The 11,780-nt window shown below is 44.7% G+C and overlaps 1 protein-coding gene across 1 annotated transcript in view; it reads left to right on the top strand.

Moving 5' to 3' along the window:
- The first annotated feature begins 3,037 nt into the window (after positions 1–3,037).
- Positions 3,038–11,780, top strand: part of LOC126187997 (kynurenine 3-monooxygenase-like) — a 172,350-nt gene continuing 163,607 nt past the window's right edge. The window contains exon 1 of the mRNA XM_049929406.1: positions 3,038–3,195. Within this exon, the coding sequence (XP_049785363.1) occupies positions 3,079–3,195 (117 nt within the window). The 5' untranslated portion in view covers positions 3,038–3,078. The remainder of the gene's footprint in view (positions 3,196–11,780) is intronic.

The raw sequence follows: 11,780 nt of genomic DNA, 5'->3' as shown, positions 1-11,780 counted from the left end.
CGTTCGCTCGACGAAAGATCCGTACCCAAAGACTGGAAAGTGGCACAGGTCACACCAATATTCAAGAAAGGTAGTAGGAGTAGTCCACTAAATTAGAGGCCCATATCGTTAACGTCGATATGCAGCAGGATTTTAGAACATATATTGTGTTCGAACATTATGAATTACCTCGAAGGAAACTGTCTATTGACACACAATCAACATGGATTTAGAAAACATCGCTCCTGTGAAACACAACTAGCTCTTTATTCACATGACGTTCTGAGTGCTGTTGACAAGGGATTTCAGATCGATTCCGTATTCCTGGATTTCCGGAAGGCTTTTGACACTGTACCACACAAGCGGCTCGTAGTAGAATTACGTGCTTATGGAATATTGTCTCAGTTATGTGACTGGATTTGCGATTCCATGTCAGAGAGGTCACAGTTCGTAGTAATTGATGAAAAGTCATCGAGTAAAACAAGTGATTTCAGGCGTTCCCCAAGGTAGTGTTATAGGCCCTTTGCCTTCTTCCTTATCTATGTAAACGATTTGGGAGACAATCTGAGCAGCCGTATTAGGTTGTTTGCAGATGACGCTGTCGTTTATGGACTAATAAAGTAATCAGAAGATCAAACCAACTGCAAAACGATTAAAAAAATATCTGAATGGTGCGAAAAGTGGCAGTTGACCCTAAATAACGAAAAGTGTTTGGTCATCCACATGAGTGTGAAAAGGAACTCGTTAAACTTCGGTTACACGATGGCAGGACAATTAGAAAATGTAACAGACCTACTAAGGAGACTGCGTACACTACGCTTGTCCGTCCTCTTTTAGAATACTGCTGTGCGGTGTGGGATCCTTACCGGTTGGACTGACGGAGTACATCGAAAAAGTTCAAAGAAAGGCAGCACGTTTTGTATTATCGCGAAATATGGGAGAGAGTGTCACAGAAATGATACAGGATTTGGGCTGGAAATTATTAAAAGAAAATCGTTTTTCGTTGCGACGGAATCTTCTCACGAAATTCTAATCACCAACTTTCATCTCCGAATGCGAAAATATTTTGTTGACACCGACCTACATAGGGCGGAACGATCACCACGATAAAATAAGGGTAATCAGAGCTCGTACTGAAAGATATAGGTGTTCATTCTGTCCGCGCGCTATACAACATTGGAATAATAGATAATTGTGAAGGTGGTTCGATGAACCCTCTGCCAGGCACTTAAATGTGATTTGCAGAGTATCCATGTAGATGCATTTGTGTGACAATATACAGTATACTCGCATGTTCCAAAGTCCTGCTGCATATCGGCGGTAGTGATATGGGTCAGTAATTTAGCGTATTGCTCATATATCCTTGCTTGGGTATTGGTGTGACTTGTGCAGCTTTCCAGTCTTTAGAAATGCATCTTTCGACTAGCGAGCAGTTGTGTATGATTGGTAAGTATGCAGCTATTATATTAGCATACTCTAAAAGGAACCAGACGAGTATACAGTCTGGACCGGTGGCCTTGCCTTTGTTAAGTGATTTAAGCTGCTTCGCTACACCGAGGATACCTACTTCTAAATTACTCATGTCGGCAGTTATTCTTGGTCCGTATTCCGAAACATTCACTTCGTCTTCTTTGGTGAAGGAATTTGTGCAAACCGTTTTCAACAACTTTGCTTCAATGGCACTGTCATCAGTAACATCGCGCAGTGAAAGTATTGCTTGCGTCCTGTCGCTGGTGTACTTTACAAACGTCTAGAATCTCTTTTGATCTTCTGTTAGATTTCGAGACAGAGATTCGTTGTGGAAGCTATTACAAGCATCTCGCATTGAAGTCCGCGTCAAGTTTCGAGCTTCAGTGACTTCTTAAGTAATAGAACCCAGTACGTTGTCCTCGATGGTGAGTGTTCATCGGAGGTGAGGGTATCATCTGGAGTGCCCCAGGGAAGTGTGGTAGGTGCGCTGTTGTTTTCTATCTACATAAATGATCTTTTGGATAGGGTGGATAGCAATGTGCGGCTGTTTGCTGATGATGCTGTGGTGTACGGGAAGGTGTCGTCGTTGAGTGACTGTAGGAGGATACAAGATGACTTGGACAGGATTTGTGACTGGTGTAAAGAATGGCAGCTAACTCTAAACATAGATAAATGTAAATTAATGCAGATGAATAGGAAAAAGAATCCCGTAATGTTAGAATACTCCATTAGTAGTGGAGCGCTTGACACAGTCACGTCGATTAAATATTTGGACGTAATATTGCAGAGCGACATGAAGTGGGACAAGCATGTAATGACAGTTGTGGGGAAGGCGGATAGTCGTCTTGTTCATTGGTAGAATTTTGGGAAGATGTGGTTCATCTGTAAAGGAGACCGCTTATAAAACACTAATACGACCTATTCTTGAGTACTGCTCGAGCGTTTGGGATCCCTATCAGGTCGGATTGAGGGAGGACATAGAAGCAAATTCAGAGGCGAGCTGCTAGATTTATTACTGGTAGGTTTGATCATCACGCGAGTGTTACGGAAATGCTTCAGGAAATCGGGTGGGAGTCTCTGGAGGAAAGGAGGCGTTCTTTTCGTGAATCGCTACTGAGGAAATTTAGAGAACCAGCATTTGAGGCTGACTGCAGTACAATTTTACTGCCGCCAACTTATATTTCGCGTAAAGACCACAAAGATAAGAGATATTAGGGCTCGTACAGAGGCATATAGGTAGTCATTTTTCCCTTGTTCTGTTTGGGAGTGGAACAGGGAGAGAAGATGCTAGTTGTGGTACGAGGTACCCTCCGCCACGCACCGTGTGGAGGATTGCGGAGTATGTATGAAAATGGAGATGAAACATAGCCAGTGCTGGAGGTTTTGTATTCTTTTAAAACTGGCATGCGTTTTTAGTTGCTTCTGCAAGTACTTTGGACATACACGCTCTCAGAGCATGCGTGAAGGTCAGTAACGAACCTCGGCATGGGTAACTGGCACGTGCGGCCTAGCGGGTCGGGCCAGCTTGGAGCAAGAGAAGGGGCGCGGCCGTGTTCCCGCGACCGCTGCTGCTGCGGCGGCAGCCACCGAACGTAGTCTCGAGGGCAGCGGGACGCCACCTGCCGTCTTATGCAGGACCGCAGTTTCCCTCCGGCCGCGGAAGCACCAGCAGCTATGACGCAGCAGCAGCAGCAGCAGCAGAAGGAGCAGCAAGCGGAGGGCGTCGCTGTCGTCGGAGGAGGACTCGTGAGTACCGCAGTGCTGGAAAGGGAGGCAGGCAGCGGGGGGACCTGGTCAGTCTCAGGTTACTGTGCGCGACCCCTGTTCTTGTGTTTCGCGTGTGGTGTCTTTTGCCAATCGTGTTATAGCTTCTTGCCGAATTCTGCCAGTCGTTCGTCCTGCTAGGACCCCCACACGCAGTGAGTCGCGCATTAGAAGCACCGCGGTAGGCGCCGCCAGCTCAGCCGACTAAAGCCGCCGCCTTTCCAGTTATGTAACGTCCTGGCCGTTGCCCTTCGGTTTAGCTGTGTGGCGCGTTCCTTATTGTGTTTCTGCCATCGCCTACATCTGCTTTACAGTCAAATGTGTAAATGTATCTATTACTTACGTTCGTGTGTCTGCGTGAGCATTTGTGTGTGTGTGTGTGTGTGTGTGTGTGTGTGTGTGTGTGTGTGTGTGCAGGCACACACGCAACAGCGTCCGTGTGCGTCTGCACGAGCACGCGCGAGCGCGGGCGTGGGCGTGCGCTCGTGTACATGCATACTTTTGGTGAGTGCGCGAATCGGTGCTTGTGCATAGTTTCGTGTGAGTTCGCGAATCCGCCCAAGCGCGTATGTGCGCGCCCATTCCCCTGTGTGCACGCGTCCGCGCGCGCGCGCATATGTGTGTGTGTGAAAGAGAGAGAGAGAGAGAGAGAGAGAGAAGGGCGCGTGCGCAAACATGTTGGCGTATGTGTGTGTGCACGCTCGCTTGTGTGCATTGGTGACTGAATGAGCATGAGTGTGAGTGTATGGGCGCGCACGTATATATCTCGTTACGTAATGTTCCAATGAGGTCGTATTTAAATCAGGTACTTCTACTGGATTTGTACAGTTGTGCAAACATTTTGAAGGCCGCCTGCCTTCCAGTTCTACATCTACGTCTGTACTTTCCACGCCAGTTTACGGTGTGTGGCAGAGGCTACTTTCTGTACCACCACCCTCTTCTCCTATTCCAGTCGCGAATGGTTACCGTGGTCGTGCGGTTCTAGGCGCTGCAGTCTGGAACCGCGGGACCGCTACGGTCGCAGGTTCGAATCCTGCCTCGGGCATGGATGTGTGTGATGTCCTTAGGTTAGTTAGGTTTAACTAGTTCTAAGTTCTAGGGGACTAATGACGTGAGAAGTTGAGTCCTATAGTGCTCAGAGCCATTTGAACCATTTTGAATGGTTACCTACATGGTCTTTACGCGAGCTATACGTAGGTGGAAGCTGTATATTGGTTTTGACTCTTCAAGGAACGTAGGCTCTCGAAACTGTAATAGTAAACCACACCGTCATTCCGAACGCCTACTCCTAAATATTTTCTGTATTCGACTGCTTCCAGTGGTCGGTAGGAAATCGTGTAATCATACAAACAGTGGATCTTTCTGATTATTTATGCACGACACCTTAGATTTGTTTATGCTGAGCGTTCAACTGCCAATCGTTCCTCAAAGCGTTGATCGTTTCCGGGTCGTTCTGATATTCCCAACAATTTTTAAGTGTTCCGACTTTTCTGTGTGGAACACCATCATCCGCTAAAACCCTTATCGAGAATCCGACGTTATCCACTAGGTCATTTCTGTAGCACAATAGGCCGGCCGTGGTTGCCGAGCGGTTCTAGGCGCTTCAGTCCGGAACCGTGCGACTGCTACGGTCGCAGGTTCGAATCCTGCCTCGGGAATGGATGTGTGTGATCTCCTTAGGTTAGTTAGGTTTAAGTAGTTCTAAGTTCTAGGGGACTGATGACCTCAGATGTTAAGTCCCATAGTGCTCAGAACCATTTGAACCATTTGAATTTGTAGCACAGTACCGTGTAACTAATGGTCCTAAAGACTCCCTTTGGGGACTCCCGAAGTTACTTTTACGTCTGAAGGTTCCTCTCCGTAAAGAATGACAGACTATGTTCCGTTTGCTAGAAACTCATGAATCCAGTCACGTAACTGGTCTCATATTACGTGTGCTTGTACCTTTTTATTATGTGGTAGTGCAGGACTGTATCCAACGTCTTTGGGAATTCAAGCAACTCGGCATCACTTAGGTGCCAGTATGTACTGCTTTCTAGGTATCGTAGACAAACAGACAGAGCTAGGTTTCACACGGTTAACTAAAAATCCCAACACTGGTCTGTAATCAGTGGAAATGTAAATATGAGAGCGTAGTCCTGGTTTTTGGAAGATTTTTTCCCCTACGTCCTGCTCATATGTCCGTCACGGACGACCTCTCTTTGATGTATTTATGTATTCACTCCTTTCAGAATAGGTCAGCCAATCGATACCGACGACCACTCACAGCGGCTGTTCCCAATACTTGAGCGTGCGCAGCAGTACTGTTTGTCTTTTGGATACACGATGGACACAAGATAACAACAGTGAGTAGACGCTACTGATCAGTTTCTTTTTTGTTGTTCTGGAGGTTGTTATAGTTCACAAAACATTACTGGCAACTTAGATTTCTAAATTAGCAACAAACCGGAAATTTCCTGTAAAGACAAAGTTACATACAGGACGAATAGCGACTTGTAAGCAAAGTGACGCCGTAACACGGCACTGTAACTCGTTGTCTAGTGGTCGTTGGTTACCAACTCTTGTTTCTTTTGATCATCACTCCTTCGAATGGCTTGATTAAGTTGTCCGTCTTGTCCTGTTTTTTCTTCTTATTTTTGTCACTGCATAACCTACATCCGCGATAGTGGGTTTACATATTCTAACCTTCGTCTACTCTTACATGTATTCCTATTTCTACTATTCTTTCCAAGTTAACTTTTCCTACACTCTTTGGCACAAATTGCATTATCCTATGTCTTCCCTGGTAAATGATTTCCGTAGACTTCTTCACTTGCCTACTGATTCGGGTACTTCTACCTTTCGTAATTTGTCTATCCACTTAATGTTTAACATTTTTTCTGCTGTACCACATTTCAAATGCTTTTAGTTCCGTTTTTTCTAGTTTTTCGCCATCCCACTTTTCACTTCCATCAATGTAGCGTTTTCTCAGTTACCGTTCAATATTTGAAGCCAGTAGCGATCTTTAGTTGAGGGAAGCTTTCACTGCGTGTATCAGTTTCATTCTGGCGTCGCACTTGGTCTTGAGTAAACCTTAATTATGGAATAGCAGAGCCCCTTCACCACTGGTCATACGCCTTAAAATTCCCTCCTTCCTCCACGATTTACATTTCCATTGTTTTCCTGGGATGAATACTGGTGTGGATCCTCCCGCAGAGCGACAGCCATTTTTCTCCTTCACGCTCATCGATCAAAGCTAATGGCATCCGCTCTAGTTGAAGGAAGACTGTGACAATTTCCGGTGTTCGTTCTAAAATATAGTATGGTGTTATAACTCTTGTCTAAATTAACATGGTGGAGGTTATAATGTGTATCAGAGTGAGCGGCTCAACCATCGCTTTGAAGCAATCCCATGATTTACTGTTCAATTTTATTGTGGATTAAAGAACAATTTTATATCAAAACAAAGCTTATAATAAGAAAATGACACCCACTTTTATTCTTGGGCATTCCTAGAGGGTCATCCGACAGTCTCGTATCACATGTTACTAGTAAACCACCATGCACTGTTTTAGCGTGGCGGAATAAGCAATGACATGTCAGTTGTTGTTGTTGTTGTTGTTGTGGTCTTCAGTCCTAAGACTGGTTTGATGCAGCTCTCCATGCTACTCTATCCTGTGCAAGCTGCTTCATCTCCCAGTACGTACTGCAGCCTACATACTTCTGAATCTGCTTAGTGTATTAATCTCTTGGTCTCCCTTTACGATTTTTGCTCTCCACACTGCCCTCCAATACTAAATTGGTGATCCCTTGATGCCTCAGAACATGTCCTACCAACCCATCCCTTCTTCTAGTCAAGTTGTGCCATGAACTCCTCCCCAAATCGTATGTTTTTGGTTTTTCTATCGAGCTGAATACATTTTTACGTAGTGACTTTAATATTTCGACGACTGACTCAGTTGTCTTCCTTATGTGCCGCGCTGCAAGCAGTGAACTTATTGTCATATTCTTTGATCAGAAGCCGGCCGCGGTGGTCTAGCGGTTCTAGGCGCTCAGTCCGGAACCGCGCGACTGCTACGGTCGCAGGTTCGAATCCTGCCTCGGGCATGGATGTGTGTGATGTCCTTAGGTTAGTTAGGTTTAAGTAGTTCTAAGTTCTAGGGGACTGATGACCACAGATGTTAAGTCCCATAGTGCTCAGAACCATCTGAACCATCTTTGATCAGAAGACTAGTTTGAAAAGTACTCCATGCTAGTCTATCCTGTGGAAACCCATTCAACTCTGCATAACTATCGTGCTCTATATTGATTCGACTGTAGTCGATCCTTGATCTGTCTGTACATTATTTATCCCCCCCCCCTTCCCATTCTCCCATGATAACCATATTAACCATTCTTTGACGCATCAGACTATTTGCAATCAGATTATCTTTTTGTTAAATTAAGTTGTGTCATAAATATCTACAAAGATCTTCTCTCCCAGATCGGTTCAGTATCTTTCCATTGGTTGTCCGAGGTACCCTTCTAACTACCAGTATTCTTATGTAACAGCGCGTTTCGCAATTTTCTGTTTTATTGTTGTCTGTACTGTTTATCGTCCATGTTTTACGTCCATACAAGCAAAAACTTGCCATAGATCTGAACTAGAAGGGGGAAATGGTGGGAGGGGGCAACTCATCTTAGTTTCGCGGTGAATGACGAAATGATTTCTACATCTCATGCAAAATGGAATCGCCGCACAGCCCGCTCCTCCACACTGATCGTTTGGAAGTGACGTGCCGAGAGTGAGTCATTCAATGCAGGGAACACAGGTGAAAGATTGGCGAGATTGGGGCTGCAGACTGGAGATACAGTATCTCCCATCAGAAGCGACGAATCTGATTCTGTGTGGATCACCCGGCCTACAGTCCAGATATTGGCAAACCGGACTTTCATTTGGTTCCCTGCGCTAAAAGCTGAACTCTCGGGACGTCACTTCCAAGCCAGCACTGAGTGGAGCAGGCTGTGCAATTTCTTGCCTCGCAGGGCAGCGAATTGTACCAGAGTGGTTGGTTCAAACAGATTGCACGCTACGAGAAATGTCTGAATGTCGGTGACGACTATGCCGAAAATAGTTCATGATGCCACGGTGTATTTGTTTTCGGCGATAAAGTTTCTGTTGAGAAACAATGACCGAACTTACCTTCGGAACGTCCTACTTCTTATAAACTGTTTTCAAGACAAAGTCCATTTCGTCTTCCCATTCCTTTGTCGTGTCAGATAGGATTGCAATGTCATCGGAAAAGTATACAATTTTTATTTGCTTTCGCAGAAATTTCCCTTTCCAAACGTCTCCTTCGTTTCCTTTACTGCTTGCTCAGTGTACAGATCATAAGGTACAACCATTCCTGACTCCTTCTCAATTACTGCCTCTCTGTCACGTCCTTAGAATCTCAGAACTGCAATTCCGTACAAGCTATAGATAAACTTCTATTTCCTGTATTTTATCTCTGATAACTTTAAAATAGCAGAAGTGTGTTCCAGTCAGCGTGCTCTTACGCATGTATAGTAAAGCGTCGCGGGATCTCAGGGAGCTTGTTTCTGGACCTAGCAAACAGCTACAGTAACAGAGTTGCAGAGGATTACCCCTGTCGAGCGGATTAAATACTAGTCACCGCCGTAAACGAGCGCTCTTGTCTCTTTGGAACGATGTAAATGTTGTGCAATTGGTACCTGGCGGTCACTTGACCCTCCATCGCTGACCAAAGTCGTGGCAGTTAAATAGCGTGTATGTGCCAGTCGGTTTTGCGCAATCAGCGCAGTAAGATGGCTCGATGTAGAGACTTGACAGAATGACAGAAAAAAAGCTGTCAATTTTGGACGTTATGAAGTTATCCCACAGTCTATGGACTGTCTAGTGTGTGTACAAGGAATGGTTTACCACACACAGCCGTAAAGCACGACACAAAAACGGATGTAAAAAGATCGTAACCTACAGGGACTACAGTTGAGCGTCACACCTTATCAGTGACAATCGGACTAAAACACAGCACGAATTCCTGTTGTCTGCGAATACAGATCCGTCTCAGCCCAGTTTCCGAGCGAACATTGTGAAGGGAACTGCAAGCAATGGACATTTCCAGCTTAGTGCCTCGCAAAAGGTCATTGCTCACAGCGGCAGACAAATCTGCACGCCCCCAATAGGCCAAACAGTACAGAACTTGGCCTGTATCTGACTGGAAGCGCGTGTTGTGGTCCCAGCTGACTGGAAGCGCATGTTGTAGTCCGAGTCGCGATTTTTCCTAACTTTTTCCTTCTTTAAGTGACGCAAAAACGTCAAATGCGCCAACGAATCAATGATGCGTTTAATTTGTAGTTTGTATTTCAGACTGGAAGTGGTTCTTTGGTACTTTCCTACTATGTATTGGACCCATTCTTTCAGGTTGCCGTGAACATGAACCACGGTATTTCCTTTCACATTCTCGGCGACCGACCGAGCTTTGTACTTTCTACTGCATCATGCAAAATTCTCTCACTGTACTAAACTCTTATAAAAGTACCTCAGCTTAGCGGTGATTCCGTAGAAAGTGGTAAAAATGACAAACAGAATAACTGTTCATGCCTTGTCACCTGAGACTGCGCTACTTAAGCTAGTCCTTTCGTGGATTATCTTAATGAACGGATTTCCTCTTACCTGTTTTCTGTGAATCTCTAGCAGCCGTTGTCCCTCGGAGCAGTTCTTGTAGCGTATTGGATTCTTCGGAAGATTCGAGCAGGCTACAAGTGGTTGTAAGTGGGCATGCTGATAGCTAATTTACTTGTGTCCCGGGATGCTCAGTAACAATGTAAGTTTGAAGCGATTCATCTCCAAAAGTTCATAAATTTCGAAAGCACGGTTAAGCCGACTGTTATAGAAGAATAGGCTCCAAGTACATTCTGTCGCCGAACGTCATGTTTTCCTGCACCTATTTTTCACAAACACACGCAGGAGCAAAGACTGTTGCTTGGCACGAGCGTTAAAGGCGATGAAACGCAGGTGGAGACGAAAGAGGTGGAGGCAGTTTTGTCAGATTTATCACCTACAATTGCCGTGCGAAACACTCACTGTCAAAAAACTGATATGTTACAAAAACAACTCATTTAAACAAATTTCGTTCAAAGGTTTGAATGATCGACACCGACACCTAAATCCATGATGATCGACAGGCTTTACAGGAATAATTCGAGGAACACTACTTCTAAACCGATATCTCAACCCAGTTGAGTAGTTTGGCCTTAGTAGAGTACCCCATTCATTCACTCACTGTTTGTCACGTCAGAGAACTTGAATCGCCTTTATAAGAACGGGCAGAGTGGTTAGCACACTGCACTCGCGTTCGGGAGGAAGACGGTTCAAGTCTGTGTCCGGCCATGCTGATTTAGATTTTCCGTTATTTCCCCAAATCGCTGCGACAAATGTCAGGATGGTTCCTTCGCAAGGGCACGGCTGATTGCCTTTCCCATTCTTGGGACAATCCAACTTTGAGCTCCGTATCTAATGACCTCAATGTCGACGGGACGTTAAAGCGAAAGCGTCCTTCCTTCTATTACCAGAACGGATTACCGCTTTGGAAGCTTCTATAATGATTTGCACCAATACTTCCCAATTTTCATACTTTTACGTAACAGTTTTTATGTGGCATCATTGCCATCAAAATTACAAAAGGCATCGCTCTATTACACAGAGAAGTCCTACAATATGTGGAATGTTCATTATCCTATAAACGTTATTGTCGTATGTACAAATAAGAAAGCCAAGTCTGAAAAATTACCAGAAATGCAGAGTTGGTGAGGCAGAACTGGCGCGTTAAGTGCAGCGTCAACCATAATGTTTGCAGTAAGCGAAAGAAATTCAGAGACTTATTAACAAGAGGAGCTCTCATATATATTTTGCTGTGACTGTGCTGTGTTCTCGCACTTGAAGAACACTTGTCAAACATAAAACAGAGAACTAAATGCTTACAGAAGCGGGCACACTTGTTTCATGTTACGATTGTTGTGGAACAGCTGTCCAAGCATAAAAGACACAAATAGATTCCTATTACAACGGGGATACGTGCTCTGTGTCATGACAGTTGAAGGTCAACTACTCAGACATAAAATAAGGAAATATATTGCCACTGTGTACAGGGAACTGTCAAAACAGCCAATGATTTTCAGCTTACACTGATCAGAAGGCAGAGCATAAATCATAAAATAAACGGTAGTTAAAATCATTGAAGCAGCACTTTTCAGAAAAGCAGAGAGAGAAAAGATGGCACTAGATGAGAAAACGTCACAGATGTCATCAACTGCCCATCGAAAAAATCCTTCTGCCTCTACAAGGAAAACAGAGTCTGCGAGTATGGCATCAAAACAATAGGACAGAGTCGTCTTGAGATCAGTTATTGTCACTTTTTACGCAGAATTTGGGAGGCAGAGACTGTTCCGATTGCAACATCTTCCAGGAACTTAAATGTTTACCTGAACAATCTATTGAGCAGGCAGACTTAGAATTTTGCTCTGAGTCGGCAGAAAAGTCATAGACTGTGATCGTCTCTACTTTCAGACTTGACATTTCATCTCAAGCC

The sequence above is a fragment of the Schistocerca cancellata genome, chromosome 5 (genome assembly GCF_023864275.1).
Source record: "Schistocerca cancellata isolate TAMUIC-IGC-003103 chromosome 5, iqSchCanc2.1, whole genome shotgun sequence".
NCBI lineage: Eukaryota > Metazoa > Arthropoda > Insecta > Orthoptera > Acrididae > Schistocerca > Schistocerca cancellata.
This window is presented reverse-complemented; position numbering and strand designations above follow the sequence as displayed.